This window comes from Tasmannia lanceolata, unplaced genomic scaffold (assembly GCF_043159265.1).
Source record: "Tasmannia lanceolata isolate RefF3 unplaced genomic scaffold, GAP_Taslan_0.1 ptg000020l, whole genome shotgun sequence".
NCBI classification, from domain to species: domain Eukaryota; kingdom Viridiplantae; phylum Streptophyta; class Magnoliopsida; order Canellales; family Winteraceae; genus Tasmannia; species Tasmannia lanceolata.
In genome coordinates, this window is record NW_027518697.1 from 33,452,433 (window position 1) to 33,479,242 (window position 26,810).

Sequence of the window (26,810 nt, forward strand, 5' to 3'; positions counted from 1 at the left end):
CCTTTCAAGAAAGAATGGAGGCCAGTTAAAACAGCTAGTGCTTCAAGAGAATCTCTTGATCAGTTTCGAAATGAAGTGATTCAAGAGAAGGAAAAATTCAGAGGTAAAAGACCCCTTACAAATTCGAGGGTCTCTCCATTCAAAATTAGTTTCTCTGCCTGGATACCGAGCAAGGCCATTCTCTTAATGTGGATCACCATATTGGCAGGCCCCAAGAGTTTGCTACTGGTGCAATTAAAGACCAGATTTCCCTAGTAGAGAAATTTCATGTTTCTTACAAGGAATCTGACTCTCCGTCATCCTCTACTATTGAAGAATCATGGCAAAAGGTTCAAGGAAAAAAAGGAAAGAAACCGTCTTTATTTCTTAGGCCATCCCCATCCTGTGTTCTTCCTTCACTCTCAAAGATTCCCTTCGAGAGATTGGGATAGCTCGAGATGGGGCTAATTTTCTGTGATGATTGCTGGTTTCTGTTTTGATTTCTTAGCTAGATGCTTTTGTTTCTTTGCTTATTTTGGTCTCTTTTCTCCATGCCTTAACAGGCTGGCTCTTGATGTTTTGAGCTTGCTTGCTCCTTTTGTGTTTTTTTTGCTTGTTCCCCCTTTCTCCTGTGATTGGGTTCGTTCTCATTTTCCATGATGTATCTTTCCTTTTTATTTATATATCCAGTCGGGGTCTGCCTAACCCCAGCTTACCAATCAAAAAAAAAAAAAAAAAACCATGAAAACAGCATGCTTGGTCTTGCAATGTCAGCAATATAGAATAATTTCACGTGGAAACTGGAATAAAATTTGGAGCATTACCTGTAGATGGCTAGCGACATTTTTTTCTTGTTAGCCCACGGACATTCATCAATTCAAGAATTTTCTTTGGACCAACCTCTGGAAAACAAAAGTACTCTTCTTAGTCCATACAAGCATTTTCATATGAAAGCGAATAATAAACTTTAAAAATCCCTAGGAAACATCTACCATTTTGTGTTAAAAAAGATATGAGGAGAAAATAGAAAATGGAAAAAAAGTTTGGATCACCTCCACTAAGTAAATGCACATAGTCCAACTCATTTAATCCAATTTTTAGCATCCGAGTATCATCAGTGCTTTCATGACTCACAATTTCTTTGACCTCATGTATTTTCTTTCTAAAAACATGTTTCCATATATTCTGAAGTTCTTTCATCTGTATGGGCTTAAGAAGATAATCGCATGCCCCTTGTTGAACACTGTTCATTACCCTGCTTGTCTCTCCATCTACAGACATCACTATAAAATTCGATAGAATATATCTCATGAGCTGAAATTTCACAAAACAGAAAAGATAGATGAGGAAAAACAACCCATGAATTCAAAATCTGGTGATAGGAAACTAACTGATTGCATTTACATCCATCTAAAGCCCAGCATGTTCAAGGAGATTGAATCCATAAAAAAACATGTACAAGGAGACTGAATCCATCCATATCAGGCATGTTGAGATCACTAATTACAATGTCAAATCTATCTTTTCTTTCACAAAGCATGTCTAAAGCACCTCTTGCTAAACCACACGTAGTCACTGAAATTTGCAAATAAATAAAAAGGAGAATTTGTGAAGAAAGAATTGAAATTCCCAAGAACGTTTTAAAAAATGGAATCCAATGCTGTCACAATTGGAAGAAATAATGAGTCTAATAGGAAACATAATTTCTTAACCATAAATAAAAATTTGGATATTCAAGATCAACTCAGATGGATGGAGTTGAAGCTTCTGCTCATTAGAGGGAAGATCAACAGCTTAAAAAATTAATAGAATAAACAAAATTATTTAACCTGTAAAACCATTCCCCTGATAAATGGCGGTGATTTTTTTTCAAATAAACACCCGTGTCCTTCTCCCTTAAAACTCAGCTTAGGGTGATCAAACCAGCATTAGAAAGAAAAATGTACATGTAACAAAGCACAAAGCATTTTACAATAGGCTATGGCTATGCAGATAGATGTTCCAACTTTATACAAGTTTGCGTAGATCTTCTGAAAAAGATGGGGCATTATCTCATCTACATTTTCATCAACAGTGTATGAAGTATGAACCCCTAAAATGCCTACAGAAGAGTTGCATGATTTCCTTCAGCCCAAATCTTCCATAGGCCAGAACTTTTGGCTAGCAACCAACTATACATAGCAATAGAAATTTTCGTCTCATTTTAGGGATATGAAAACAACATTTTAAAACATATGCATTAATGTCAACTGGATTAGATTAACTATTGAAACGACAGAAAATTTTCCACATCTAACCTTATATGTGCCATCAAAGTCTGATTTGGATGAACCTTTGAAATTTTCCAATGGCTATGCCAAGTTGCCGACTAATGCTGACGTCCTGCACATTTATAAGCATGTCATATACTTTGCCATTTCAGTCCTCTCCGAACTGCGTCGAACAACCTCAATAATAAAAGGGCGGCCCAGTGCACGAGGTTCCCGCCATTGTGGGGTCTGGGAGGGCTAGATGTACGCAGCCTTACCCCTGCTTTGCAGAGAGGCTGTTTCCGTGACTCAATAAATATACGTGGACACAATTAGGTGATTATGAACAACCTCAATGACATTTGATCTTGTTGATTCTACTAGTAGTGTAACAAAATATATTCAAATTTGATACCTCCAATTTGTTAACTCTACTAGAAACTAAATACACACGGACACAATTAGGTGATTATGCAAGAAATAGCATATTGACAGAATTTTACCTGATTGAACTAACTCCAAAGTGTTAGTAATGGAACATAACGCATCTCATAATCACAAAATCAGTGTTGTTATAAGGAAAGAAGCTAATGTTGACGTGGGTCAACCCGACCCAACCCAAATGCGACCCGAGTTGCCAAAATAGAAATAAAAAAAAAAGCAGAAAAATAAAAGAAAAGAAGATCTGCCGTTAGGGATCTTCCACCCTCTCGTTGAGGTTCCTCGACTTCCTCATCATCGTCTCCTTCCACCTTCAAGATCTCCCGTTAGGGATCTTCTACCTTCTCGTTGAGGTTCCTCGTCTTCCTCATCATCGTCTTCTTCCGGCGAATGGATGCTTCTTCCGGTGAATGAGTCTTCATTCAAATGGTTGAGAGTGTACATGAAAATGGCATATGGTTTCTCCGGGGAGAAGACGGACGCTTCTAGGTTGGGGAAAATACCAGCTTTGGGTTTTGAGTCTTTTAAAAGAGAGTGATTTATTGGCCCCCTTTTTTTTACTTGGGACAGCCTCTTCTAATGTATTTACGAGTACTCTTTTAAGGGCTATCTCAATGGGCTGTCTCAATGAACAAAAGGGGTGAATATATCAATTCACTTTTTAAAACCTTCAAAAATGTGACAAGCTGACAGCAAGATGTAATAACCCACTCTTGTTTTGCCTTTGGATTGGCTTGAGAACCGGACAATTGATTCTGAGGGCAGCCATGAGATGTGACTAAAATCACAGCACAATTTGCACGATTTGGGCTTCCATTCATATTCCATAACCTGTGTTTCATCTCCTGTAGGAGTTTGAATGTGGATTAGCTCTGGCAAGGGGTTATCAGCAGATATTTCAATGCAGACACGAGCAAAATTTAATCTCGAGGCTTCTGCTGTGTGGGAGTCCATATAGAAGGGCTTACTGATGATGCTGGCTAATCTTCCTATACCTGATGTAGTCCAGTATTTGAGGTGTAAATCTGGAAATTTAATCCAAATTAGGATAGTTGATAATTTTAGCTTCTCCGAAGCACAACCCGGAGTCTATTTCTGAAGAATAAGAGCACGGCCTCCCTTGGGGCTTGAATGCACAATAAAAGCTCACAATGATTCTCTCAATTAGATTACAAGTAGAAGATCCTAAATCCAAACTCAAAAGAATGACACAAGTCAAGGCACAAGTTTGGAGGAGAGATTTTAGCCAAAAATGATTGCAAGGTGTTAATGGTGGCTCTTGAGGGTTGGTAGATCATCAAAAGTGTTTAATGTTCAAAGCAAATGGGTGTATATATAGATATTGAGCCCATCTCCCCTACCCTTCCCCCTCCCCTTCGCCCATCTACTGGCTCCCCTACCTGCGGAGCCTCCTCCCCTCCCCTCTTGCTCCCCCCTTTGCTCCCTACCACCAGATCCAAAGCTCAAGGCCTCCATCCCACCTGACCCAGGCAAGGTTTTCCCTTCCGATGGGGTAGGAAATGAGTTCGACTCTCCCTTGGGCTTCATGGAAGCTATTCGTGTGGCAAGAGACTACGGGCTAGAGGAAGATACCCCCTTCTTTGGGGAAAAAATGCCCTTTTTCGAAACCAAATCCCTTCCTCTCAATCCTTAGAAAAGGTATGTTTTCCTTTGACGAGGAATCACTGCAGTTCAATCCAGAAACCCACTTCAAGCAAGGAACCAGACTCCGTAAAATCATTCCTGGCAAACGCCCCTCTCTCTCAAAACCCCCAAAACCCTCCTCCTCCCCCCCCCCCCCCCCCCCCCCCCCTCCTAAAAAATCCCTACAATCCCAAGGAGCTGTAGCTGAGAAGCCCCCCCTGATGCAGGGTCTCTGGTAGCGGAGGCGTGAAAAAATTAAAATGCACTGGTATTTGAACAGCCACTCGATTAGCTCGGCTCTTGAATGGAAAACAAGTTTTGGTAGCTGAGTTCAGCTATAAGAACAACCCTAGTTCCAATTGAAGTGATGGCAACTTCAATTTAGAAAACTATTTTCTCAAAACCACACAGAACTTGTAGCAATTATCATTTCAGAAAATCAATTCGCTAGTTTTAACAGCTCTCCTTCTCAGATTCTTCAACGAGGTTAAACCACAAACACTTAAATCGTACTAGATGTCAATTGAAAGGAAAAAATGAGTACATTCCATAGAGAGCTCAACATGCAACAAGAATCCTTAATTCAATATAAGTGTTTCACATATTCAATCCAAATGAACTGAATTCACATGAAAACCATCAGATCTGAAAGAAAATGTTGCAAAACACCCTAGATCTGTGCTATTCGTATTAGTAATTTTCACCTCTATTGCTTGCAGATCTGAAATGGAATGCTATGAATCTGAACGAAGAGACGCTCAGACTCTGTTTCATGAAGAAAACCTTGCCAAATCAAGGTAGAAACAAGAAGAAGAAGCTAAGGGTTCCAGCTCCAAAGACCTCCTTATTCACAGGATTTAGCCACCACGAGAAACACACCGGTTTCTTCTCCGAAGAGCTCTCTTCCAAGTTCAAATGAAAAAAAAAACAAGATCTAAAATGAAAAGTAAGGGGAGGGAAGGTATTTATAGATCCCCCTTTTACAAATTAAATGTAAATGGGATGTCTTACTAACCAAATGAAATGAAATGCCGCTTAAGTGTGCATGTGTCATTGGCACATAGGCACTAATTCGTGCTAATAGCTTCTTTAAGCAAGAAATCTGTTAGATAACTACATGGTGCAAAGAGAGAGAGAGAGAGAGAGAGAGAGAGACGTGAGAGGAAGAGAATGGCGTGAGAGTCTACAATGCATTCTAAGCACTCTCTCCCCCCATTCGATATATTAATGATAATAATTAGCATATTATGACCATAATACCCTTAATACGTTCAACACTTCCCCTCAAGCTGGAAGGTATATATCATACATTCCAAGCTTGTTACAAGAATCTTTCAGTTTTGCACTACCCAATGGCTTGGTAAACATATCTGCAAGTTGATCTGCAGATCGAGTAAACATTGTGCAGATCTCACCACTCTGAATTCGATGACGAATGAAGTGACAATCAACTTCAATATGTTTGGCCCGTTCATGGAAGACTGGATTTGTTGAAATATGAATTGCAACTCTATTGTCACAATACAACTATACTGGAGATGTAGATGAAAAACCAATCTCTGCTAAGAAGGATCGAAGCCATATTAGCTCCCCACTTGTATATGACATAGCTCTATACTCAGACTTTGCACTTGACTTGGACACAACATCTTGCTATTTACTTCTCCAAGACACCAAATTACCTCCTACAAACGTGCAATATCCCGTAGTTGATCTCCTGTCAGCAGGACAGGAGATCCTGCCCAATCTGCATCACTAAAACCTTCTACCTTTTCATGTCCATACTTTCTGAAGCATAGACGCTTACCTGGAGTACCCTTTAAATATTTGATAATCTGAATGACAGCAGTCCAGTGGGAAGTACATGGAGCACTCATAAAACGACTAACCATACCAACTGCAAATGATATGTCTGGACGGGTGACAGTCAAATAGATTAGTTTCTCAACTAGTCTTCTATATTGACCTGGATCATTCAGCAACTCTCCTTGATTAAGAAGATGTTTAACATTTGGATCCATAGGGGTAGTCGCAGGTTTCACCCCCATTGAGCCCGTCTCCTCTAAGATGTCCAACACATACTTTCTTTGTGACAAAACTAGTCCATGACGAGACCGTGCAACCTTAATACCAAGGAAATATCTAAGCTGGCCCAAATCTTTAGTGGAAAACTCTCCTTGAAGAACGGACTTTAGATTTTGGATGCCAGACATGTCATCTCCTGTAATTACAATGTCATCAACATACACTATCAGGAGAATATATCCAGAATCAGATTTGTGACTGAACACGGAATGATCAACAGCACACTGCTTCAACCCAAAGCGCAAAACGGCAGCACTAAATCTTCCAAACTAAGCCCTAGGCGATTGCTTCAGACCATAAATTACCTTCTGAAGGCGGCATACAGAAGAGCACATCTCCCCCTGAGCAACATACCCAGGAGGTTGCTCCATATAAACTTCCTCTGAAAGATCACCATGAAGGAAGGCATTCTTAACATCAAGCTGATACAGAGGCCAACCACGATTAACAACTAAAGAAATCAGTACTCGTACGGACGAAATTTTGGCTACCGGTGAGAAAGTCTCCTGATAGTCAACGCCAAATGTCTTAGTGTACCCCTTAGCAACAAGGCGGGCTTTGAGACGTTCAATAGACCCATCTGGTAGGTACTTGATGGCAAAGACCCAACGACAGCCAACAGGTTGAGCACCAGAAGGAAGAGAAACCAACTGCCACATTTTTTTGGAGTGAAGTGCAGCCATCTCAGCATCCATAGCAGCCTTCCATCCAGGATGATTGAGAGCATCTGTAACTGACTTAGGCAAAGTAACTGAAGACATGCTAGAGACAAAGGACCGAAAAGATGGTAAGAGATGCTCATAAGTAACAAAATTAGAAATAGGATGAGCCACAGTACGTGATCTAGTCCGTGATGCAATAGGTGAATCATGAGTAGGAGAACAAATACCTGAAAGTTGACAATCCGACTGTGGAAGAGGATCATTGGGTTGAGATGATGCTTCAGTCGTCGAAAGAACGACCTGGCGAGGTCCCCGAGTAAAAGTTTTCAGTTCAGTAACCACAGGACCTGGTAGAGAATCCACAGAATCCTTAGGGTCCACAGGAGAACTTGTGGCAATGTCTGGAGCACCCACATGACCTGGCAGAGAATGACCCATCACTAAAGGAACGGGAAGCCTAGGGATGTCAACATGTAAGTGAGGACCTGAGCCAGACAAATAAGGCTGGTCCTCAAAGAATGTGACATCCGCAGAAACATGTCTTTCGAAGGCGAGGGCTATAACATTTATAACATTTTTTGGTTCGAGAATAACCCAAGAAAATGCACTTCTCTGCCCGAGGGTCTAAGCCAATCCTCGTCCCAGTCTTCATGTCCTGAAAAACACAATGAGAAGAAAAGGAGGAAACAGAACAGTTAAGAGACTGCGTTAATTGACGAACAGATAATAAATTAACAAATTAACAGGAAAAGACGGAACATATAGAACAGAAGACAAGTGAAGACCCGTCGAGATGGAGACCACCAATGCCAGAAACAGGGGATGTAGTCCCATCAGCCAAGGTAACAGTACGAGGACCCATAGACGGAACAGAGTGGAAAGAAGAAAGAATGTTAGGGTTACCAGTCATATGGTGTGAGGCACCTGAATCAATGAGCCATGGACCAGAAGAACTACCAGAGAGAAAACATGAGGGGTTACCTTAATGCGCAAACGTGGCAGTGGGCTGCTTTCCTTTGTCCCGGGTACGGAGAAATTCCTCATATTTCGCACGAGGGACAACCAGAGTATCAGGCGTCGCAGATGGAGCATCAGAAAAAATACCATCAGAAGAAGCAGAAGCATTTGCAGTTCTGTAGGGACAAAGTTCAGGCTGTAAATCATAGCAATAATCAACGGTATGTCCATCCATACGACAATAAGTGCAAAAACGAGGCCCACGTCCACGGCCACCACCATCCCGGCCTCCCCTTGAATCACGACCACGGCCATGTCCAACACCACCATCACAACCACGACTACGACCACAACTATCACAGCCACGGCCAAATAGACCAAAAGCACTAGATGAATGGAATGAAGAGGGAAGAGTGGCTTTAACAACCTTAGGCTGCGATGATGAATCTTTCGAAGCCATAATAAGCACCAACTACGACAATCCAAATAACCAATAATTAACAAGGACCAAGTAAACAACCACCAACAATTCGTCCACAGATAACAACAACGCCACCACCAAGCACAATCAACAATAATAAGGAACATTAACCATCAACCAACAAGAGTCAATAATCCAACAAACACCAATAATCATCCACACTCAGCAGCCAACAACCAACCAACACCACCAACAATCAACAATAAATCCACAATCATCAGCAATCACGAACAATAATCATAACCACACAATATTCACAAGGAACCAACACCACGATCAACAATCGTCAACGAATCCACCACCGACAACAACCACCGAGCATCACTAACAACCAGGTGACGAGGCACAACCGATCACTCTAACCAGCAACCAACAAGCACCAATAAATCTACCTTAGGGAATCACCAATAAAGTCGCCAACAGTAAACATTCACAACCAACTCCACAATCACCAACACCAACATACAACTAAATCTATTAACAAATCACGATCGCAGGCACAAAGACAATGTTCCGGGACAAATAAAGAGATCAAAAAAAATACCCCAACACATAGAAGAAAGAGAGTAGAATCACCAACAAACTTCCCGGATCCAACAAGAGAATAAAATATGGAGAAGAAACAAGTTTAAACCATGAAGAGAGTAGGATTTATGGACTGATTTGAGAAGAGCAAAGAGTTAGGGATTGATTTGAAAAGATAGGGCTAGGTTTGAAGGATGTGAAGGGAAGAAACAAGGTAGAGTTGGAGTTTAGGGTGGAGAGAAGGGGACGTGAGTGGATTAGGGTTAGGTTTTGGGTGTGAATAGGGGGTGCAAGTGGGTTAGGAATAGGTTTTAGGGTTGTGTTTACGGTTATAGTTGAAAGAGAAGGGATTGTGTTCGTCTCGTCTCGTCGCATCTTCAGGGTTAGGGATTTGGGATTGTGTTCGTCTCGTCTCGTCTCGTCGCGTCTTCAGGGTTACGGTTTTAAAAGTTCTAGGTTTTAGGTTTCTTCAAGGATGGGTGGTCCGATCTTCAACCTTGAAGCTCTTATACCATGTTAGATAACTACATGGTGCAGAGAGAGAGAGAGAGAGAGAGAGAGAGAGAGAGAGACGTGAGAGGAAGAGAATGGCGTGAGAGTCTAGAATGCGCTCTAAGCATTCTTTTCCCCCATTCGATATATTAATGATATTAATTAACATATTATGACCATAAGACCCTTAGTACGTTCAACAAAATCCAACCAAAATAGTCTCTTCTTGCATGTAGAGCTGCTATGTTTTCTTTGGGCACTCTCTCAAGTAGTGTCCAAGCTCACCACACCCAATGCACCTAACGGGTGGTCTAGGTGTTGAATTTTGCATCGGCGTGCCTTGAGCTGCTTCTGAACGAATGAAAGGACGATTAACATAGGTTGTATCAGCTGGAACAGCAGTAGGTAACGATTTTGGAGCTGTAGAAGATGAAGGGACAGCTTGTTTTACCGGTGTGGCAGCCTCATAATTGGTAGAAGAGGAATTAGCTCTATATGGTTGTTTCTTTTGTGATTCATCTAGTAGTTTAGCCTTGGAGAATGCAGCTGAAACTGACGTGAACTCAAACACTCGTAAAGTGTCATATATCGAAGGCCTAAGTCCTCCCAAATAGCGGAATAGTAGCTGTTGTTGTGTTTCTCTTAGGTTATTCCGTGCAACAAGCTTGTGAAAGTCATTTGTGTACTCAACCACCGTCTTGTTTCCTTGCTTTAGATTTTGGAGCTGATGATAGAAGTCCATTTGGTAATTAAATGGGAGAAATTTACGCTTCATTTCCCACTTTAAGTCATTCCAACTCGGAAAAATTGGCTCACCGATTTCACGGTGGTGATGCTTCAACGATTGCCACCAACCCGCTGCCCTTCCCTTGAATCGAAGGAAAACTAACGGCACTTGCTTATCATCGGGTACACCCTTAAAATCAAACAATTGCTCAGCTGTGTCTATCTAATCTAGAACCTCTTCGGCATCCATGTTCCCATGAAATTCCAAAATTTCTGGCCTGATCCCGGCTTCCCAACGTCGATCGTCATAGGGATGCATGTTTTGCCTTGGAGCTGCCCTTCTCGGCCATCTATTCTCATGTTCATCGTGCTCCCCTTCTTGGATGCCTTCTTCCATTATTTGTGGAGGTGGACTAGCTCGTTGGATGGTTATTCTTTCCATCCTTTGTCCCAAACTCAAAATGGCTGCAAGTAGATCTTGCTGATTTTTCTGACTTTATGTCATAAACTCCTCAAATTGATTTTTATCCACATATCCAGAATTATTAAAGGGACCGGTGGCTGCGGATTCGGTCTCTTGATCTCTTCTCGGTGCCATGAGAATATCTCAACAAAACAATATGAAATTTCTACTTAACACCCAGCAAATTATGTGTTCCTGGATCTGTAGCGCTAAAAAAACAACAAATTAGCTTTGATACCAAGTTGATGCAGGGTCTCTCGGAGCCGTGAAAAAATTAAAATGCACTGGTATCTGAACAGCCACTCGATCTATTCAAATGGATTATCTCGGAGCTTGAATGGAAAACAAGTTTTGGTAGCTGGGTTTAGCGGTAAAAACCCTAGTTCCAATTGAAGTGATGGCAACTTCAATTTAGAAAACTATTTTCTCAAAACCACAAAGAACTTGTAGCAATTATCATTTCAGAAAATCAATTCTCTAGTTTTAGCAGCTCTCCTTCTCAGATTCTTCAACGAGGTCAAACCACAACTACTTAAATCGTACTAGATGTCAAATGAAAAGGAAAAAATGAGTACATTCCATGGAGAGCTCAACATGCAACAAGAATCCCTAATTCAATATAAGTCTTTCACAGATTCAATCCAAATGAACTGAATTCACATGAAAACTATCAGATCTGAAAGAAAATGTTGCAAAACACCCTGGATCTGTGCTATTCGTATTAGTAATTTTCACCTCTATTGCTTGCAGATCTGAAATGGAATGCTATGAATCTGAACGAAGAAACGGTCAGACTCTGTTTCGTGAAGAAAACCTTGCCAAATCAAGGTAGAAACAAGAAGAAGAAGCTTAGGGTTCCAGCTCCAAAGACCTTCTTATTCACAGGATTTAACCACCACGAGAAACACACCGGTTTCTTCTCCGAAGAGCGCTCTTCCTAGTTCAAATGAAAAAAAAAACAAGATCTAAAATGAATAGTAGGGGGGGAAAGGTATTTATAGATCTCCCTTTTACAAATGAAATGTAAATGCGATGTCTTACTAACCAAATGAAATGAAATGGCACTTAAGTGTGCCATTGGCACATAGGCACTTATTAGTGCTAATAGCTTCTTTAAGCAAGAAATCGCACCTTCTTTTCAAAGAAAAAAACATTCCCAGCCCTTGGATCAGTCATAGGGTGGGCCCATCAACTTGCACCTGCAAAGAGGAAATGAGACACATGCATCACCCCCCCCCCCCCCCCCCCCGCCTCCTGCAACCCTTGATTTCTTCCTTCCTTGCTCATCCTCTTTGGGTATGGCGAAAGATTCGCTTCCCCTTTCTTCCTTAACCCTTCCCTCTAATGGCCTTGAACCAGCAAAACCCTTGACCGATCCAGACTCACCCAACTCTAACCTTAGCCTAACTCCTGATGGTAACCCAAGGTTAGCCGACAAATTTGAAATCCTTTCAAAAGCAGGAATTGGACGCCAAACCCTCTATGCAGATCAAGGTGGATCTTTCAACAAGATTCTAGATTCCCGCCATTCCCCCCGGTTCAAAATTCAAAAAAACCCCTTTAGGTAACCCACTGTGGCACATCTTTTGAAATTCAAAATTCCCCTCTGGTGACGTCATCCTAAACTCAGCTTTTTGTTGACCCTTCCCGCCCACCCATTTTAAAAGCAAACCTAGTTCTCCAAAACCAAAGGCTCTAACCTCCCAGACGCCCCGTGGAAGAACCTCTTTGCAAAACCCCCTGAAACAAAGCCAACCAAGATTGAATTCCACTTGCCCACTCTCTTGTCGGACGGGGAATCTGAAGCAACCTTTGAAATGGACGATAATGATGATGCCAAAGCCAAATAGAATAACTGTTTATTCGGCTACTTCCTTGGGAGAAAACCCTACTATGCCGCCCTCAAAGACCATCTTCAAAGGAAGTGGAAGCCAAACGGAGAATTTGAATTCATCATCCTACCAAATGGTTTCCTCCTGTTCAAATTTTTTCTTGAAGAAGACTGTACTCGCATCCTCGAAGCCCCAACCGCCACTTATGGGGGAAGAGCCCTGATTCTTCAGCGATGGGCGCCTAGTTGCTCGCTACAGAGGAAAACTCTCTCCTCCCTCCCAATATGGATAAAGTTTCCAGCTCTGGATCTCAAGTTTTGGACAACCCAACAGCTCTGGGAAAAATTGACAGCATTATCGGCCAACCATTGTACATGGACACCCCAACAGCGGAATCCACAAGGCTAAGTTACGCCCGATCTGTGTTGAAGTCTCCTCAGAAAGCTCTCTCCCAGACCATGTCCGAATCTGCACCCCAACGGACCTAGAAATTCAAGTAGTCGAGTATGAGTCTGTGTTGAAGTCTCCTCAGAAAGCTCTCTCCCAGACCATGTCCGAATCTGCACCCCAACGGACCTAGAAATTCAAGTAGTCGAGTATGACTGGAAACCTGTGGCTTGCAAAGAATGCAAAGACTTCGGCCATTCTCCACAAGCATGTCCTCTCTCTCGAGAAACTCTTGCCAGGCAAAAGCCCAGAAAAGAATGGGTCCCAAAAAAACCCATGCCGGAATCCCAGGAGGACATTCCATTCAATCAAACCTCCTTCCCAGCCACATCAGCTAAACCTGAAGAACCAAAAGTCCACCAAAACACCCTGGCAAAAATTAGGCCCTCACATGAAAAAATCCTGTCTACAAATCCCTGCCAAGCCCTTGAAATCCAAGAATCTATGGAAAATTCCGATGGTGTTAAAAAGGGACACCCCGATTCTGGTTCTGCTGAATCTCCTCCGTCTGTCAGTCCATCTCCTCCTCAAGATGCCCCCATGATAATGCTGGAACCCAGCCCAAAAACAACTGTGCATTCTACCCCACTTCCAAAACACCGTGTTCCATCTGAACAAACTCACACCTCCGAAATCCAGGACCGTTTGGCCCAATTTGAAAGCTGGCGGATCTCCGGATTATGAGTTGAAGCAAGCTACAAGAATTAAGGAAATCCAGGACATTTTATGAGGGATAGAATTAGTTTCTAGTGAGATTCCCTTTTCCCGCTCATTTTTCAAATTTGAATTTTGAGCTTGAAAGGTCTTTTTGGTGGAGTGATTTCCAAGGGAAGGCTGATTGAGTTGACTTGCAGTCTTTTCGAGGTTAGCTTCTAGGGTAGGGAACTCCTCTTTTTCTGGACAAAGATATGGGGATGGGTTTTTGACCTCCGGATTATGGGAGGAGTTAGGACTTTGACTGTTGGGCAAGGACCTGTCAGATTGGGGTAAGGCAGGAAGGGAAGTTTGAATGTTCCCGGATTCCGGTGAGGGGAGAAACTGGGATATCAAAGGAGCTGGCGGAGGGAAAAATTTAAGGTAGGTTTCAGGTTCATATTGAAGAAAGACTGGAGAAGGTTTCAAATCAGTGCCAGATGGATGCCTTCTCTTACTTTTTTTCGAAGATCCGGATGAGGAGGAAGTCCATTCTATCTTTTTGTGAAGTCTGGTTCCTTTCTTCAGGTGGGTGGACGGGTCGAAGTTTGTGCTGGGATCTTCCCCACTATATTTCCCTTCTCTAAGAGCTTTGAGGTTTTTGAAGAGAGATTCATCAGAAGCTCTAGATTTGAAACCTGGGATAAGGTTTTCATGAGATAGTGGAGATGAGACTGGGACTGATCCATTCTCAGTCAAGGAATCGATATGAAGAAAGAAGCTTTATTCTGGGTCGGCCAGAATCTACCTTCTTCCTCAACATTGGAGTGTTTACTGGGGTCTGGCGGCTCCATGGAGCAGAGGGGTCTTGAATCAGGTGGGAGAATCTTGATCCCTTAGAAGGGAAGGGACCGGGAGCCTCTCAGCGAGGGAGGAGCCTCCACCGGTGAGCCGCCGGGGAAGGGAGAACTAGGGAGAGCTAGGGGAAGAGAGCTCTTAGATGCATGATACGGTTCGAGATATAGACATAATTGGATTTGCGGGTTGCTAAGGTAGCAGAGGTATATCCACCGAACTTCCACCATATGTCTTCAGAGGTACGAGTACCTAACCAAGAAGTCTACTCCGACTGGGTATAGCAATGATGGCCGTAGGCCCATGCTTTGAAGTTGTAGATGGAGACGCTTATTCTTGATCTAGAAATGTAGACACCGAGCTTCAAACAGAGCCAGATATACAACAGGATGGCGGGGGAGGCTACACTGGAATTCTGACAAGTGAGATACCTTTTTTTTTTTTGGTAAGCTGGGGTTAGGCAGGACCACGACCAGATATATTGATAGGCATAAAAAATTATACATGAAGAACACAAAACACGCCTACCTAATCAAGACAGGGAGAACAAAAAGACACAGAGGAAGCACAACAACTTCAACAAAACAAAAAAAAACAAATCAAACAACAAAGAAAAGAGAGAGGAGAGACAGAGGGAGAACCACCTCCAAACCAAGAAATATATCCCAGCAAGCATCAAGGGCTCGAGCCATCACACACCAAAAGGGAATCCAAACTCCAGGAGTTATCCCATCCTCTCAATGGGATGAACCATTGAGAGGGAAGGGAGAACACGAGAAGAAGAGGGTAAAAGTAGAGTAGTAGTGTTTCTGCCTTTCTTTCTTTGGACCTTCTGCCATGACTCTTGATTTGGAGTTGAGTCAACTTGATGACTAGCTGGTAAGGTAGATAAATCACTTCCAACTTCTCCAAGCACATCAAATTTGTTGTAATGAGGGGGCTTTATGAATGGGACAGAATGAGGAACATGGCTGGTGATCATTTTTCCCAATAGGAGATTTATTTCCTGGGTAAGAAACTTCGGTATTCAGAGACTGGTTAACTGCCAGGTCTCTAATAGATTGAACTGGCCTCTATTCTTGCTTGGGTGGAGCACGACTTTGGCATGGGATGTGGGAACAATTTTCTGAGCTATCACTAAAGTCATTGCAATTTTTGCAAGCTTTAGGCTTCCATTTATAGACTATTTTTTGCAGGATCTCTCCGGTAGAGGATTTGAGAGTGATTGACTCTGGTAACTGCTGATTTGCATTGATTTGGACACAAACCCTTGCAAAATTTAGCCTAGATTCCTTTGCTGTGTGCTGGTCCATATAGAGAGGTTTCCCAATCATGCTTGCAATCCAACTAAGGCAGGGAGGGGACCAGAATTTGAGGTGAAGACCTAGAAGTCGGATCCAAACAGGGACCTCTAAGATTTTATTTTTTTCAAGGGAGGCATTAGGGTCCCACCGTTGGAGAATAACGGGCCTACCACCATATTTGTGGCTGGTATCTTCAAGGACCCTACAGCAATCTTCTTGGTTAGAAAACTTAAAGAGGAAGAAGCCATTTTCCAGTGTAAATAGCTGTAGATCACCACATAATTTCCATTTTCAGTAAAGACTTTCCTTTAGAGAAGGAAAATAAGGCCTCTTTACTAGGAAAAAGCCTATCAAACACTTTTCCCATTTGTCTTCATTTTCTTGGGTTTCTTCATCCTTGAATAGAAGCTCTGTGGTCTCCTTCTCCTCTTTCTCTGGAACAATATGGTTGAGCTTTGTAGGAACCGAAGAGGGAGCTTTGTTTTGGAACAACATTCTCCATGGGGAATCTCTGATGTTCTGAGGGATTCCTCCATTTGAGTCAAGGGCCTGAAGAGGAGTTGAAACTTCAATGTGAGGTCCTCCTTGACTTGCAATCTGATGGTGCTTCTCCGAGGAATTCAAAGCAGGTTTGAAAATTTTTGGGCGGGAGTCTTTGAAGAGATGATTTTAAGGATTGGGCTCCAAAGGATAAGTGCTTTCAGTGCCTTGGGAACAAGCAGAAAAAGTATCACCAATAATAGCCAGCTATCCCCAGATAAAACCTCTAGATTAGGCAAGGAATCAGAGGGGACAACAGAGCATTTAAGACTGCTTGTACCCAAAATCTGCTTGCATCCAATCCTACGGACCCCAGCCTCATCCAGAAAGAAGATTCGCTCAGAACTGACCTCTGCCAAGCCATCTCCAAAGAAGAATGCCTATACAGACAGAAATCTATCATTCATTGGTTGAACCTTGGTGATTCCAACTCAAAGTTTTTTTACTCAGCGATAAAGAGCAGGCAAAACCATAACAACATCAGAGCCACCAAGAAATATATTTAGAGCTCGTGACCTTGCGCTTCAGCACACATGCTACCTGGTGGGGGATAAGACCAGCATTGAATTGTGGCACCAACCTTGGCACGCAAAAGGAACACTCTCATCTCTTATTTCCAACAGCTGTACTGATTCCTCTCTTCAAACCTCAATAGTCTTGCTCAACTTCACAATTCTAGAGGCTGGAACCGCATCCTTGATAAACCTTCCCTCCAAGAGGAAAAAAGCATCCTGATGGAAACAATGTTCAATTCCAACCCAACAAACAACCCCATTTGGAAACCAAGTGCATCTGGGCAGTTTTCAACTATAAGCGCCTGGAATGAAATCAGACTTAAGAACCCGAAGCCCCCCTGGTCCGCTACTATCAGGTTCAAAGGTGTAAATCCGAGGCACGCCATAGTTAGCTGGAAAGCTATCCAATATCGACTCAGCACCAAAGATAAGATTCCATCTCTGCACTCTCAACATGACCTCACCTGTACCCTTTGTAAATCAGAAAGAGAATGCTCGGATCACCTCTTCTTCAAATGCAGCTATTCAGCATGGATTTGGAGATCCCTGCTATGGTGATTCGGGCATAGAAGAAAGCCAAAGAATACCCTTATGGATGAAGAGCTATGGATTAGAACTCGTTTCAGTGGTAAATGCCAGATTGCTACTACTATTCGGCTTTCCCTCCAAGCAGAAATATACAACATCTGGAGGGAAAGAAACTGAGAGTTTTTGAAAATAAACACTCTCATAAATCCAAAATCCTGCATCAGATCATGCTCGAGGTGAAAATAAAGCTAGCCTCCCTTCCTTTCAGCACTTTAGGGAATGAAAAGAACTTAAAGATCGCGGCAAATTTTGGTTTCAAACTGATCCAAAAGCAAGTAATCCCAAAATACTGCACTTGGGACAAACCTGAAATTGGAGAATTCAAGATAAATACTGATGCCTCATTGGATACGGATGGCACAGGCCTAGGGGGCATCATTAGAGACGCTGATGGCAAGATTGTAGCTCTCTTCTCTACAGAGGTCAGCATGAAGGAAATCTACTTGCTAGAAATGGAGGCTTGCTTCACTTCATGGCCTGGACAGAATCTGGGTGGAATCGGACTCTCTTCTCGTTGTTCAAATCATTGATGACCAATTGTATCCCCCATGGAAAGCTGCCATGCTGTTTCAGCAAATCAAAGAAAAGCTTCCGCTTTTACGATCATGGAAGATTACTCACACTTGGAGAGAGGCAAACGCTGTGGCCGACTACCTATCCAAGAGATCATGCCCTTTGAAACAAGAGATCATGCCCTTGAAAGGAGAGGACATCCATCCTACTCTTGTCCCACCGGATCTTCTTGCCATCACATGTGATGATAGTCATGGAATTCAGTATATCAGATTATAGCTTGTCTATTCCTATTATGACTGTATCTCTTTTATATTTCTGTTGTTATGTCTTTGTAGCCCATGCGGATTTTCTGACAAATAGTTCTTCAAAAAACTGAATGATGGTGACAGACCAGCATCGAAGCGGGCCAAATTATGGAGACCATGTATCCCTCCTCGCATCACGAGTTTAGCTTGGACAGTGTCTCATCGCTGCATCAACATATGTGATTGGCTTAAGCGAAGGTCATTTCGATTAGCTAGTTGGTGCGTTCTCTATCATAACGCGGAAGAGTCTTTGGGTCATTTATTCATCTTGTACCCGTACTCTTTTTCCATCTGGATGTGCTTTTTCAAACTTTTCGGTGTACCATGGGTCCTTCAGAATAGCATCTAAACGGGACTTAAAAGATGGAGAAATTGCTAGATTTGTCACTCCTGAGAATCTTAGATGTATCTTATCTATCTCACCATGAAGCTGATAGATGGATATGGACACCGGACTCATGTGGATTTTCTGTCAAAACGTTCTTCAAAAAACTGAATGATGGTGACAACTGACTGACGGTGATAGACCAGCATCAAAGCGGGCCAAATTATGGAGACCATGTATCCCTCCTCGCATCACAGGTTTCACTTGGACGGTGTCTCACCGCTGCATCAACATATGTTATCGGCTTAAGCGAAGGTCATTTCGATTAGCTAGTCGGTGTGTTTTCTCTATCGTAACGCCGAAGAGTCTTTCGATCACTTATTCATCTTGTGCCCATACCCTTTTCCCATCTGGATGCGCTTATTCAAATTTTTCTGTGTATCGTGGGTCCTTCAGAATAGCATATCAAAGACCTTACTAAATTGGAGTGGGGCCTTTCAAGGGTATCTTGGCAATCCAATGTGGTCATCTATGCCTTATGATATTATCTGGTTAATCTGGCTGGAGCGGAACAACCGAATCTTTAATGACAAATCGAGGAGCTGGTACCACATCGCATTTGGTATCAAAATGGCCATTGTTGTGCGGTCCAAGGCTACTGTTGCAATCCCGTACTCAGTCGGTAACATACTTCGCAATGTGGTTTAAGAGATTGGGGAAAAGGAATTCATCAAAACTGTTACCGCAACGGTTACCATCACTGGAAGGGTGGTTCAAACTGAACCTTCGATGAAAGCTCTATGGGGAATCCTGGCAATGCTGGTATTGGTGGCAAAATCTGTAATGCGATGGGGGTGCCCATCATATTTTTTCAGGATGGAAGGGCATTTGTGATGCTAATGAAGCCGAGGCTATAGCTCATAATTTGGGGCCTCCTATTGTCAAAGGTAATTCCGCCAATGCGATTGCATGGGCTGCGAACCGGAGCCCCGGACACCATGGAGAACTGCTTGCATCCTCGATGAGATACGGGACATGGTACATATCGATACTATGGCGATGTATCGATATTGCATCCTTGAACCATATTTTCTTCAACTGCAGCTTCACTGGCTGGATTTCACGCTCGATATTATGGCAATGTGGCTTTTGGAGGAAACTAGCAAGGACCCTGATTGATGAAGAACAATGGCTTAGGAAAAATGCAGCCGGTCAAGGACAAGCAGCAACAGCTCTCAAATTCTGCTTTTCTTCTACCATCTACCGTGTGTGGAGGGAAAGAAACAACCGCATCTTCGAAAATGAAGCAAGACAAGAGGCTGATATCCTTGAAGACATCCTTCGAGAAGTGAAGATCAAAGTCAATTCCTTTGAAATTGCAGATTAGTTCACCTCGAGAGCATTACTCACAGCTCATAACTTTGGTTACAAATTCATCCAGCGATCTTCATCACCAAAAACATGTATCAGGATAAAACCAAATCACGGTGAATGGAAGTTGAACTCAGATGCATCATTGGATGACAACGGTGGAGGCATTGGTGGCATTCTCAGAGACAACGAAGGGATAGGCGTAGTAATGTTCTCAATGAATGTAACTAAAGAGGAAATTTACGAACTGGAAATTCTCGCGATTTACTATGGCATCAGATTGGCAATCTCACTGGGAATCGAATCCCTATGGGTGGAATTCGACTATAAATTCGCAATTTATGTTATATCCGGTGCCTCCCCACCTCCCTGGAGAAAATTATCAGTGGTAACTGATATTCAAAAAACTGGTAAGTCCCTTAAATCCTAGCATCTTACAATAAAGGAGGATTTTCAATGCGAGATATAAAAACATATCTCTCCGTGGCACCTGTGCTAACTACTCTATGGTTCGGGTCTTTAGCAGGTCTATTAATAGAGATCAATCGTTTATTCACAGATGCGTTGACATTCCCTTTTTTTTAAAACCACATCAGATCTAATTCGTAATATAATATAGGGTTCGAATATAAGGAAGGGGAATCCTTTCTTGCTATGGAATGCAAGTTGACACTACTATCTATTGTATCCGAAGGCGACATAGTATCCGAAAGCAAACTAGTATTCGATGTTACATTGTATGTGAGGCGACACTATATCCAAAGCCAACTTGTATCCAAAAGCAAAATAGTATCCAAGGCTACATTGTATCCAAGACGACATTATATCCGAAGGCAACATAGTATCCGAAGCAACATTGTAGCCGAAGGGCAACATTGTATCGGAGGCGACTTTATATCCGCAGCCACATTGTACCCGGGGCCACACTATATCCGAAAGCGACCTAATATCCGAAGTGACCTTCTATCCGAAAGCAAAAGAGTATCTGAGGCTACATAGTATCCGAGGCGACATTATATCCGAAAGCAACATAGTATCCGAAGCGACATTTTATCCGAAGGCAACATAGTATCCGAGGCTACATTGTATCCGAGATGAGTTTATATCAGAGGCAACATTGTATCCGAAGCGACCTTGTATCCGAAAGCAAAACAATAACCGAGGCAACATTGTATCCGAGGCGACATTATATCCGAAGGCAACATAGTATCCGAAGAGACATTGTAGCCGAAGGGCAACATTGTATCCGAGGCGACTTTATATCAAAGGCAATATTGTATCCGAACCGACCATTGTATCCGAAGGCGACATAGTATCCGGAGGGACCTTGTATCCAAAAGCAAAATAGTATCCAAGGCTACATTGTATCCGAGGCGACATTCTATCCGAAGGCAACATAGTATCTAAAGCGACATTGTAACCGAAAGCAACATCGTATCCGAGGCAACATTGTATCCGAGGCGACTTTATATCCAACGCAAATTGTATCTGCGGTGACATTGTACCCGAAGTCGACATAGTATCCGAAGGCGACATAGTATCCGAAGCGAAATTGTATTCGAGGTGACATTATATCCAAAGCGACATTGTAGTCGAAGGGGAACATTGTATCCAAGGCGACTTTACATCCGAGGCAACATTGTATCCAAGGGGACATTGTATGCGAAGGCGACATAGTATCCGAAGCGACCTTGTATCCGAAAGCAAAATATTATCCGATGCTACATTGTTTCCGAGGCAACATTATATCCGAAGCGACATTGTAGCAGAAAGCAGCAAAGTATCCGAGGCTACATTGTCTCTGAGGCGACATTGTATCTGAAGGCGACTTTATATCCGAGGCAACATTGTATCCGAGGCTACATTATATCCGAAGGCAACATAGTGTCCGAAGCGACATTGTAGCCGAAGACAACATAGTATCCAAGCCAACACCGTATCCGAGGCGACTTTATATCTGAGACAACATTGTATTCACGGCGACATTGTATCCGACGGCGACCATATATCCGAAAGCAAAATAGCATCCGAGGCTACATTGTATCCGAAGGCAACATAGTATCCGAAGCGACATTGTAGCCGAAGGGTAACATTGTATCTGAGGCGACTTTATATCCGAGGTAACATTGTATCCGAAGCGACATTGCATCCGAAGGAGACATAGCATCCGAAGGCGACCTACTATCCAAAAGCAAAATAGTATTCGAGCTTACATTGTATCCGAGGGGACATTATATCCAAAAGCAACATAGTATCCGAAGCGACATTGTAGCCAAAGGCATCATAGTATCCAAGGCTACATTATATCCAAGGCGACTTTATATTCGAGGCAACATTGTATCCGAGGCGACATTGTATCCGAAGGAGACATAGTATCCGAAGGAACCTTGTATCCGAAAGCAAAATAGTATCCGAGGCTACATTATATCCGAAGGTAACATAGTATCCGATGTGACATTGTAGTCGAAGGCAACATAATATCCGAGGCAACATTGTACCCAAGGCGACTTTATATGAGAGGAAACATTGTATCCGAGGCGACAACATTGAATCCGAAGCGACATTATAGCCGAAGGCAACATAGTATCCGAGGCTACATCGAATCAGAAGCGACTTTATATCCGAGGTGGCCTTATATTCGAGGCAACATTGTATCCAAGGCGACATCGTATCCGAAGGCGACATAGTATCCGAAGCGACCTTGTCTTAGAAAGCAAAATAGTATCCGAGGGTACATTGTATCCAAGGCAACATTATATCCGAACACAACATAGGATCCGAAGCGACATTGTAGCCGAAGGCAACATAGTACCCGTGGCTACATTGTATCCAAGGCAACTTTATATCAGAAGAAACATTGTATCTGAGGCAACCTTGCATCCGATGAGAACATTATATCCGAAGCGACCTTGTATCCGAAAGTAAAATAGTATCTGAGGCTACATTGTATCCGAGGTGACATTATATCCGAAGGCAACATAGTATCCGAAGCGACATTATATCCGAAGGGCAACATTGTATCCGAGGCGTCTTTATATCCGAGGCAACATTTTATCCGAACTGACCTTCTATCCGAAAACAAAATAGTATCTGAGGCTACATTGTATCCAAGGGAACATTATATCCGAAGCCAACATAGTATCCGAAGCAAGAATGTAGCCGAAGGGAACATAGTATCCAAGGCGACATTATATCCGAGGCGATATTGTATCTGAAGGCGACCTTCTATCAAATAGAAAATAGTATCTGAGGCTACATTGTATCTGAGGCGATAATATATCCGAAGGCAACATAGTATCTAAAGCGACATTGTAGCCAAAGTCAACAGTGTATCCGAGGTGACTTTATATCCTAGGCAACATTGTATCCGATGCGACATCATAAGCAACGGCGACATAGTACTCGAAGCCACCTTGTATCCGAAAGCAAAATAATATCAGAGGCTACATTGTATCCGAAGGCAACATAGTATATATCCAAAGCGACATTAAAGCCGAAGGGCAACATTGTATTTGACGCGACCTTATATCTGAGGCAACATTGTATCGGAAGGCGACAGAGTATCCGAAGCGACCTTGTACGCAAAAGCAAACTAATATCCGAGGCTACATTATATCTGAAGCGATATTATATCCGAATGTAACATAGAATCCGTAGATACAATGTAGGCGAAGGGCAACATTGTATCCGAGGAGGCTTTATATCTAAGGCAACAATATATCCGGGGCGACATTGTATCCGAAGGCGACATAATATTCCAAACGACCTACTATCCAAAAATAAAATAGTATTCAAGGCAACATTGTATCTGAGGCGGCATTATATGCGAAGGCAGCATAGTATCCAAAGCGACATTGTAGCCGAAGGGAACATAGTATCCAAGGCTACATTGTATCCAAGGCGACTTTATATCCGAAGCAACATTGTATTTGAAGGTGACATTATATCCGAAGGCGACAACATATCCGAAGGCGACATAGTATCCGAGGCGACATTATATCCAAAGGCAACATAGTATCCGAAGGGACATTGTAGCCAAAGGCAACATAGTATCCTACGCTACATTGTAACCGAGGCGCCATTATATACGAAGCTACAATGTATCCGAGGAAACATTATATCCTAAGGCGACATAACATCCGAAGCGACCTAATATCCGAAAGCAAAATAGTTTTCGAGGCTACATTGTATCCGAGGCAACATTATATCTGAAGCGACATTGTAGTCGAAGGGCAACATTGTATCCGAGCCGACCTTTTATCCTAGGGGACATTGTATCCGAAGGCGACATAGTATCCGAAGCGACCTTGTATAAGAAAAAAAATAGTATCCGATGCTACATTGTTTTCGAGGCGACATTATATTCGAAAGCAACATAGTATCCGAAGCGACATTATATCTGAAGGCAACATAGTATCCGAAGCGACATTATATCAGAAGGCAACATAGTACCCGAAGCGACATTATAGCCGAAGGCAACATAGTATCCGAGGCTACAGTGTATCCGAGGCGACATTATATTTGAGGCTACATTGTATCCGAGGCGACATTGTATCCGAAGGCGACATAGTATCCAAAGCGACCTAGTATCCGAAAGCAAAATATTATACGAGGCTACATTGTAGTAGAAGGACAAAATTGTTTCCGAGGCGACTTTATATCCGAGCCAACATTGTATCCGAAGGCGACATAGTATCCGAAGCGACCTTATATCCGGAAAAAAATAGTATCCGATGCTACATTGTTTCCTAGGCGACATTATATCCGAAGGCAACATAGTATCCAAAGCGACATTGTAGCTGAAGGCAACATAGTATTTGAGGCTACATAGTTTCCGATGCGACTTTATATCCGAGGCAACATTGTATCCGAGGCGACATAGTATCCGAAGCAACCTTGTATGAGAAAGAAAAATAGTATCTGAGGCTACATTGTATCCGAGGCTACATTGTATCCGAGGCGACATTATATCCGAAGGCAACATAGTATCCAAAGAGATATTGTTGCCGAAGGAAACATAGTACTCGAGGCGACTTTAGATCCGAGGCAACATTTCATCCGATGGCAACTTTAGATCCGAGGCAACATTGCATCCGATGGCGACATTGTATCCAAAGCAACCTTATATCCGAAAGCAATATAGTATTTGACGATACATTGTATCCGATGTGACATTATATCCGAAGGCAACATAGTATCCAAAGCAACATTGTAGCCGAAGGCAACATAGTAACCGAAGCTACATTGTATCAGAGGCGACTTTATATCCGAGGCAACATTGTATCCGATACGACATTGTATGCGACGGCGACAGACTATCCGAAGCGAACTAGTATCCGAAAGAAAAATAGTATCCGAGGCTACATCGTTTTCAAGGCGACACTATATCTGAAGCCAACATAGTATCCGAAATGACATTTTAGCCGAAGGGCTACATTGTATCCGATACGACTTTATATCTGAAGCGACATTTTATCCAAGGTGACAACAAATCCAAAGGCGACATAGTATCCGAAGCGACCTTGTATCCGAAAGCAAAATAGTTACGAGACTACAGTGTATAAGAGGCAACATTATATCCGAAGGTAACATAGTATCGGAAGCTACATTGTTCCCGGAGGCAGCATAGTACCGGAGGCTACAGTATATCCGAGGCGACTTTATATCCGAGGCAACATTGTATCCAAGACAACATTGTATCCAATGGCGACATTGTATCCGAAGCAAATTTGTATCCGAAAGCAAAATAGTATCTGAGGCTACATTGTATCCAAGGCGACATTGTATCCGAAGGCAACGTAGCATCTGAAGCGACATTGTAGCCAAAGGCAACATAGTATCCGAGGCTACAATGTATCCAAGGCGACTTTATATCAAAGGCAACATTGTATCCAAGGCGACTTGTATCCGAAGGCGGAATGGTATCCGACGCGACATTATATTCGAAGGCAATGTAATATCTAAAGCGACATTCCGAAGGGCAACATTGTACCGAGGTGACTTTATATTCGAGGCTACATTTTATCCAAGGCGACATTGTATCTGAAGGCGGCATAGTATCCGAAGCGACCTTCTATCCGAAGGCATCATTGTATCCGATGCATCATTGTATCCGAGGCGACATTATATCCGAAGGGAACATAGTATCTGAAGCGACATTGTAATCGAAGGCAACATAGTATCCAAGGCTACATTGTATCCGAGGAGACTTTATATCAAAGGCAACATTGTATCGAAGGCGACTTGTATCCGAAGGCGGAATAGTATCCGAAGTGACCTTGTATATGAATGAAATAGTATCCGAGGCTACATTATATCTGATGGCAACATAGTATCCGATGCAACATTGTAGCCGAAGGCAACATAGTATCCAAGGCTATATTATATCCGAGGCAACTTTATATTCGAGGCAACGTTGTGGCCGAGGCGACATTGAATCCGTAGGTGACATAGTATCCGATGCGACTTTACATCCGAAAGAAATAGTATCTGAGGCTACATTGTATCCAAGGCGACATTATATCCGATGGCTACATAGTATCCGATGCGACATTGTAGCCGAATTCAACATTGTATCCGACGCAACAATGTATCCGAGGAAAAATAGTATCCGAGGCTACATTATATCTGTGGCGACATTATATCTGAAGCGACGTTGTACCCGAAGGCAACATAGTATCCGAGGAAACATTGTATTCAAGGCAACTTTATATCCGAGGCAACAATGAATCTGAGACAATAGTGTATCCGAAGGCGACATAGTATCCGTAGCAACCTTGTATTCGAAAGCAAACTAGTATCCGAGGCTACATTGTATCCGAGGCGACATTATATCCAAAGCCAACATAGTATCTGAAGTGACAATGTAGCCGAAG

The 26,810-nt window shown here is 42.6% G+C and overlaps 1 protein-coding gene across 17 annotated transcripts in view; it reads right to left on the minus strand.

The window, feature by feature from the left end:
* Window positions 1–26,810, minus strand: part of LOC143854854 (uncharacterized) — a 101,663-nt gene that overhangs the window by 67,463 nt on the left and 7,390 nt on the right. For 4 of the 17 annotated variants that reach the window (XM_077364963.1, XM_077364964.1, XM_077364968.1 and 1 more), the window contains exons 1-6: window positions 8,042–8,465; window positions 7,655–7,715; window positions 7,288–7,479; window positions 2,277–2,361; window positions 1,032–1,262; window positions 804–881 (exon numbers count right to left, since the gene is read on the minus strand). In XM_077364963.1, coding sequence (XP_077221078.1) covers window positions 2,348–2,361; window positions 7,288–7,479; window positions 7,655–7,715; window positions 8,042–8,347 — 573 coding nt within the window. In that variant the 5' untranslated portion in view covers window positions 8,348–8,465 and the 3' untranslated portion in view covers window positions 804–881; window positions 1,032–1,262; window positions 2,277–2,347. Of the gene's footprint in view, window positions 1–803; window positions 882–1,031; window positions 1,294–2,276; window positions 2,362–7,287; window positions 7,716–8,041; window positions 8,466–26,810 lie in introns of those variants that run through there. The other 13 variants (XM_077364971.1, XM_077364969.1, XM_077364972.1 and 10 more) reach the window with 10 other exon arrangements.